Genomic DNA, 7,602 nt, shown 5'->3' with positions numbered 1-7,602 from the left:
ATTAGTGACTGCTGCTTTATTAAAAAGGTTTGTTGCACACTGTCCTGACTGCGTTTCTTCATGCAGATATTGCATCCCTATTGGTGAACTGAACAGCACCAGGGTCCCTCCTCTGTCCATGAGACCAACTGGTATGGTCCAGACAGGTTCATGTGGTTAAACCTTCATACCCCAAAGCAGGTGGCTGCACCCAGATTGCCTACTGGGGATGGTCCCTGGCTTACACTAACTCCTGAGCCATACCTGTCAGCTGTTTGAGTCCATTCTAGCTGGACTGGACCAACACGATGCTCGCTGGCAATCGAGCAGGCAGAGCTAACCCTTGGCAAGCCACGTGCCAAAGCCACCAAAGCCACAAAGCTGTGGCTGGAATTGGCAGCATGGGAAGGGGGACAGGGCAGTCTAACAAGCTGCTGGTTTCACAGGATGAGCTTAATAGCATTAAGAACTTGATCCCTCTGATTTGGTTAAAAGCCTTGCAACAGGCTTCCAATTTTAATTCACATACAGGACAGGCTTTTGACTAAAAGCCCAGTCCCAGCAGCTTCCAGGGTGGCAAAGGACATGCTGAGCGTGCCAAGGTGGTCACATCTTAAAGGCCAGAAGGTCCTTGGCTGTATCTCAGACTGAGCAGGCACAGCTTGGGGCATCCCACGTCTCATTTTCCACCTTATAATCAAGGGATAATTGTTCTAACTACCTTTCTGGGGTGGTAGGAAGGAGCTGACCTTTGCAGATCTCCGCAGAGCACTGTTAACAGCGTTCCTGCTTCCTGTTGAGTTGCCTCCTTAGCTACCCAGGCTGCAAGCTAAAGCGGTTGGGGGAAACTCCCTCTGCCTCCCCGAGCAATCCCCATCCTAAAGAAATCCCCTCACAGCACATGGCATTTTTGGAGCAGCTCCTTCCTAACCCCATTGTTCCAATGATCTAAGAATGCAAAGCAAGCTCTTGAAACCCCTCCAGAAAGCTGCAATTTATGAGCAGCCTGTTCCAACTGGCAGAGGGAAATTGTCAGTGGAACAAAAACATTGTGTAATAGCCCCCATCCTCCTCCTCCCCTTCCAAGAGCAGGCGGGGGAGGGGGCCAAGACAGCCACCAGGGAGAGGGGGTGTTGGGGAAGGGGCAGCGGTGAAGCACTGGGCATCTTCCACCAACGTCTCGGCGCTTGAGCATTGCAGACCTCTCACGGTGGCTGACCCAGAGCGTTTTGCAGCACACTGAGGTGCTGAAGGCAACGGTGACCACGATGGTTTGGCTGCCCCAAGGCTTGGACCACAGGGACTCTGCACCATCCACCTTTTGCAAGGATGGGGCAAGTCCAGGTCTTGGCTGCTCTGAATGATGGGTGTGTGGAGCTGGTGTCTTGGTCCTTCTTCATAAAATAGATTGAAAGGATGAGAGATGAAAGCCTGAAATCAAGAGTTTGCCCCAAATCTGATCATCGCTTACCTTAAAATCCACATCCAAGCATTACAGCTCTGGGCCCAGATTCGCATGAGTGAGTGTGGTCATTGAGGTTCAGGGGCGTCCCCTGGTCGGAGAGGGGAGGGAGGTGCTGGTGTTATTCAGCTTTCCAGATTTCCCGGATAGCATGGAGACCGGTGACGATTTCAGGAGCGGTTTGCACATCTTTTGGTGCCGCTCCTCCTTTGGGCTGCTGCATGACTCCTCTGGACACCGGCTGGGCTATAAGCAATGCCCAAGGGGTGATTTCTCCCTGAGGTTTTGGGATGCCTCGCTGCCTTGTACGTATCTCCTCAGACACAGCACTTGGGTGTAAAATGTGCAGCGAGGGAAGCGAGTCTGACTCTGGTTTTGGTGTGTAGCCTGCCACCTCCTCCTTGCAATCCTTTTTTTTCTTTCCCCCCCCTTCTGTCTTCCTTGCTCTAAAATAAAACCTACTCAGCAGACAGCGCCAGTCTGTGAAAAGAAAACACAAGGTGCTGGGAATACTCCAGCTGGATTTTTTTTCCATGTATATATATAAAAGAGGTTAGACTGTGACAGCTGAAATACTGTGTAGCAAAGGAAATCTGAAAATTCAGTCTTTAAGTCCTTAAACATGTCATTCCCCGGCTTTCCTGGTGTAAGTGGGACCTATCGGGGCATTTCTGTGATGATATCTCCATTGAATTTTATTAAGCATTATATGGAAGCAATCGTGGGAGACGTCAAAATACAAATCACTCACTGATTATACGTTAGCACTTCCCAGTGCCAAAAGAGTGAGGGACGAGACACCCGCCTAGGAACAATGACCCCGTTCATCCTTGCTGCACTGGGGCTGTGACAGACAAGCAAGGTCTTGTCCATCAGTACGTCGTGGCAGATCATGCCAAGGAGCGTGGCCAGTTGACCGTAAGTTAAAATGTGTAAAATTGCCTTGTGTTTCCTCTTAATTGACCCAAAGGAAGTCAGAAATCAAGCTGGGCCAATTAATTTTTAACTGATTTCTTCATGCTGAAAAAAATATAGAGCTTTGGGTTGACTAGAACTTCAAGGATTGGGTCTAGCTGGATGAATGGCTGATACCCACTGAAAGAGAGAGAGTGGGAAAGTTTCATTAAGGCTATTTCAGGGAAAATACTTTGACTGTTTGTTACAAAACAATGTTTGAATGAAAATGAGGTGTTAATGGTTTCAGTTTTAAATTAAGATTTTTAGAACTGTTTTAAGTAAAAGCAAAATGTAATCAATTAGAATGCTAGACTGACTTCCCCCATCCAAAATTTGCATATATGTGAGCTTTTTGGGGCAAGAAAGAATAATCTGAAATTTGATCTTCTAGTTAGCCTGGAGAAATCCATGCTCTTCCAGTCTGGCCATCTAAATTAAAAATGCAGTTAATTATTCACACAGACTAGTCTCAAACTTGCTCTTTAATTTCAGCGAGGAACATGTCTCACTGCTGGGTGGCTGTGGACAACCCTTGAATCAATGTCCAGTAGATCTCTGCTTCAAATAGATGGAGCAGCAGCCACCTCCGGGATGCCACTGGTGCTCCAGGTGGAGATACCACGGCCTTGATTCGGTGGTCCACACACATGGTCTCATTAAAGGGTATTTTCAGGATGGACCCCAGAAGTGCCAACCTTGGTTGCCACCAGCCTTTCTCTGCAGGCGTCGTAGGTCACCCAGGAAAGGGGACATGGCTCTAAGCACTTGTATGAGGGGAGGAAGAGGCACTCGAGGGCATGAACCATCTCACTGCAGACAGCTGAGATCTGTGGGCTCCTTTCTCGGAATTTTGTGGGGAGCAGTGACCTGAACTCATGCTTCTCAAGGCCCACCCAACTTTTGGATACCCATTTTTTTTAAACAAAGTCCAGCAAAAATCAGACATACTTCTATTTATTTTTCTTCCCTAGCCTGATATATTTTTAAGTGCCTGGACCCACTTTTGACTCAGCGGCTGACTAACAAAACAGAACCCAACATAAAAGAGTGATTTTTTTTTTTTTTTGGCTTTCTTTCCCATACATTTTTGTCCAAATACGTAATAAGTGTTCCCACCTTAATTTCTTCCCATCTCCTCCAGACTGCAAGGCGGAGCAATTGCTGATGGAGCTGCAGGAATGTCTCAGTGATGTGTATGGATAGAGAAACCTGACGGGAAAGACTGCACACCTGTAAACCCTGAACACACCAGACTGGCGCTTCCCCAACCACTCTCCAGGCAGAGCTGGAGCCACCAAACACAGTGAGAGACCAGAGGCAGAAATGAATACAGACATAATTTTATAATTAAAAAATTGTGCATTTCGACGAACAGCTGGCAGTTATAACCATCCCTCATTCCACTTAATGCAGAAAATACATGTCTGGAACCCAGACGTCTGATATTTCTAATGCCACATATAATGAACTCCTAAGACTGTGCTTGTACTAACCTCCTGCATTCAGCTACCAGACAAGAGCCCAAAGGCAGGTCCACCCTACAGTTGATTCTAGCTGAGCCTAGAGAGAACCAGTCCCCCTCTTCCAAGGCATTATTTTCACTGGAAAGTCGTCATTGCTATCTTTTGATCGAATATGCCTCTGAAAATCAACATGTGGGACATGAATTGATTTTTTTTAATTAAAAAAGTAAACAAAAAATTATTTTAATGGGGTTTTTTTTTTTTTTTCCTTTTTCAAGATGTCCATGGGGAAATAAGGCTATTTCTCTACTAGTAAACTAAACAGCATCGTGGCTGGTTGTCTTGTCCAGAGGCCAACAGACAGTCTGGCCACAACCCTATTAAACCTTCATCGCCTGGGCAGCACAAGATTCAGCACCCAGGCACGGCAATGATTAACTTACTGGTATAGATAGAGCACCAGTGCCCAAAATACCTCCTTCCTTAGCAGAAAGAAACGATACTCAGTGATCTTTGAAGTGGAGTGGGAGGCATCACCGAGGGGGAACGTACTATAGGAGATAGAGGGCTGAACTCAGCTCCGGAGTCCCCCGCCAGTCCCCAGCCCCGTGTGGCTATGAACCCCTTTGTGATGTTTATTTCTTCTTCGCACAGAGACCTGTGGAGGCAGACGAATTATTTGTCTTCTCTGCATGGACGTAAGCTCTCTGTGGAAACCCCAAGTCCTGAAGCCTTATTGCATTTTCCCAGGCACGGCAGAGTGTCATCGGCTTCTGGTTCACGTCACGTTTGGGAACAAAGACGTGGGTCCACTACTCAACCTCCCGAGAGAGGCATCCTGCGGGCTCACGATGTGCACACACACACACAACAACTTATGCACACACACGGCTTACAGACACAGCCAGGTACAGGCACGTCAACACAGCCACACAGCTTTCAGCTCAGCGCTGGCTTGCATCTCCCACTCGTCCCCGGGGCTTGGGCTAGTGCTGCGTGGACACAGTCACGTTCACTCAGCCGCAGAGCTCTCTGCTTGGGCACGCAGCGGAGAGCAAAGTTGGGCTGGGGTGATGGGTTGAGAGATTGCACTGCTCTGACATGGTCAGGAGAGGTGTTGGCACAGGAGGGAGAGCCTAGAGGCACCCACGCTCCCTCTAGACAGACTGTCTTGGGTGCCAGGTGTCCCAAGATTGCCATGACTAGACCTCTTGAGTCCTTGCCCTTGCTGGGCTACACCACGGGTGTATCTGCCCTCCGTGCCACGTACAGGCTGGTGTGCAGCTGTGTGCAGTGAAAGGCAAGAAAATATAGCATCCATCTTACATACTGCCAAGCAGGGAGGGAATCCCATGTGTTTGCTGGAGGTCCAAAGCTCATCACAGCAATATTTCTCCCTTTAATTTTGTAGTCACACTGTATGTTCATGACACGAAAGTCCCTTTTCTCCTCTTGAAGCTCCCTTCTTTAATGGATGTGTGTTGCTACAGAGGATCCAGGATTTGCTGGTGCTGCTGTTGGGGAATGTCAGCCTGGGGTGATTTCTCTGATATGAGATGTCTTGGCTGTAAGTTACCCTCTTTTGCCTTACTGCTTGCGGGGGTAACCATGCGGTGTCTTGTGGCCACTGCTGACAACAAGATCAGGAACGTGTATTGCTCTGGGTATAACTTCTAGGGCACACAGGCGACTTCTGGCTGGCTGGAGTCTCTATAAAAATGTGTCCATGATCTGTCCACAATCTATACCACAGGCAAAATTAAGCTAGGGTACACTGGACTCAACGGAGCAAGTCAACAAACACATCTTCTCACCACTTCACTGCATACCATTTAACCCACAGGCCCTCACCTGCTGGGAGGGCTCCTTTCCACTGGAAATCAGCTTCCTACCCGAAAATAGCCCCATGGACCCTGCGCTTGGGCCAGCAGAGGCTGAGGATCGAAGCCCAAGGAGACATCCAGGGAGGAGAGTGACTCTGAAGAGATGGCTCTAGCCTGGGAGGAGGTAAAGGGGAAGGGAAAAAGGATTTTGCTTTGCTTTGTGGTTGATCTTTGACACACACACCCTTTGATTTCTGAGTACAAACAGCCACATTGGAGCTGCGTTCTCTTAGTTACTGTGGGGGGAAGAGAAGGAGAAGGGACTTTGCAAAGGAGCAGGCTAAGTGCACATGTTGGGTTCAGATGCTCTCCATGCTTCCTCCGTGCAGGGCCTGTCTTCTCAACGAGCATCTCTGTGCCGTCTCAGTGCCCCACTCTGCTGCTCTGCCCTGCCACCAAGGCCAGCTGTGGGTTCCCTGTTTGCTCCTGTTTCCTCTGCCCCTCTTTGGCCTCTTTTCGCCCAGCCGTCAGGCGGAGAGAGCCCTGGCGCTGCCCAGTCCTCTTTCTCTTTGTCCCCCATCCTTCCCTCTTCTTCCCCACTTCAGCACAGCGAGAACCGGCGGGAGTTGATGTTCATCTTGGTGACGCCGATGAGCTTGAGCGGCGTGGAGAGGCTGAAGGAGCTCACGAGGGGGAAGTCGCAGAAGAGGTCGGAGAGCTCATCCCTCTCCTCCAGCTCGTACGTGGCGTCGTTGAGCATGCGCTGGTGCAGGTGGCAGGTCTGCTCGATCTTCAGCTTGTTGATATCGCTGCGAAGGCGCATGAGCTGCCTCGCCAGTTGCTGGTCCTGCAGGCGCATTTCTGCCTGAAACACAAGACGGAGGGTGGGGAGGGAAGAGGGTATTGGCAAGGGCACAGCAAATTTGCTCATCGTGCTGCTCCCTACTAGAGGTTGCACCAAATCATTGGAATCGTAACTCATCTAGAAATGCTACCCCATTGCAAAGAACTGGGAGGGAGACGGGGGTCTTCCAAGCCAGCAATGCATCCCAGTCACATACCAGCTCAGGATGATGAATTTTTAGCCTTCAGGAAGTCTGTGCCTGCTCAGGTTATCAGGAGCACCAGGAAACTGGAATTAAAACCAGCCACGCCAAGGCTGTTGGCTTAGGTATCCATCAGTGCAGGCTTCGTAGCCTCCATCTCAACCTTAAGCAAAGCCCAAATTAATTTTGCTCATAAGAGAGCAGCCACAGTGAGAAGTAGCAATTAGAGGTGGAAAGGACCAACTAAAAGAACCCCAGAGAACCGATCCCCAAATACCCAGCCTCGGTTTCCAGCCTGCATAAATCAGAGGTTGTTCACAACAGCAGGGAACACAGCCCTCCACATCCCCCATGGCTTATCTCGCTGATCTGAAGTGGCTCGTGGGATGGGACCTCCATGGTTTCCCACAGGAGAGAGAACAACTATCCCGCAGGCTAATGAGCTAAGTGTTTTGGAGGGTTTTTTCCTCCGCTGGCACCTAACTTCGGAAGGTGGAAGATTCAGAAGTGATGAAAGAAAAGAGCTTTTTCTTTTCTTTTTTTTAATTCCAACTTATAATTAAGCAGAAAATTTATTGCCACAGGATATTGGGGGTGGTGAAAGAAGGAGGTGAACACTTGGTGGAAAAATCAGCCTGTGTCTGGGGAACAGAAACAGGCAGAGCTAGAACAGCAGATGCCAATAAGATAATCCCCACGTCTCACCCCACATCCCTCCTCACAGAAAAGCAACAAACCACAAGCCACAAAGAAAAGAGAGTGGTGGGAGAGAAGCCGAACAGCTCTTAGTAAACCTTGCAGCTTAAATCTCTCTCTAACTACTGGAGACAAGGAGGAAACAAAAACGGCTGGAAGACAGTCCTACGTCTGCC

General features: G+C 49.1%; 1 protein-coding gene across 1 annotated transcript in view; it reads right to left on the bottom strand.

Moving 5' to 3' along the window:
- Positions 1 to 6,285: 6,285 nt before the first annotated feature.
- The window catches only part of FAM167A (family with sequence similarity 167, member A), a 10,442-nt gene continuing 9,125 nt past the window's right edge, over positions 6,286 to 7,602 (bottom strand). Inside the window, exon 2 of the mRNA XM_009319704.1 lies at positions 6,286 to 6,549. Coding sequence (XP_009317979.1) covers positions 6,286 to 6,549 — 264 coding nt within the window. The remainder of the gene's footprint in view (positions 6,550 to 7,602) is intronic.

Source organism: Pygoscelis adeliae, unplaced genomic scaffold (assembly GCF_000699105.1).
Source record: "Pygoscelis adeliae isolate BGI_AS28 unplaced genomic scaffold, ASM69910v1 Scaffold121, whole genome shotgun sequence".
NCBI lineage: Eukaryota > Metazoa > Chordata > Aves > Sphenisciformes > Spheniscidae > Pygoscelis > Pygoscelis adeliae.
This window is presented reverse-complemented; position numbering and strand designations above follow the sequence as displayed.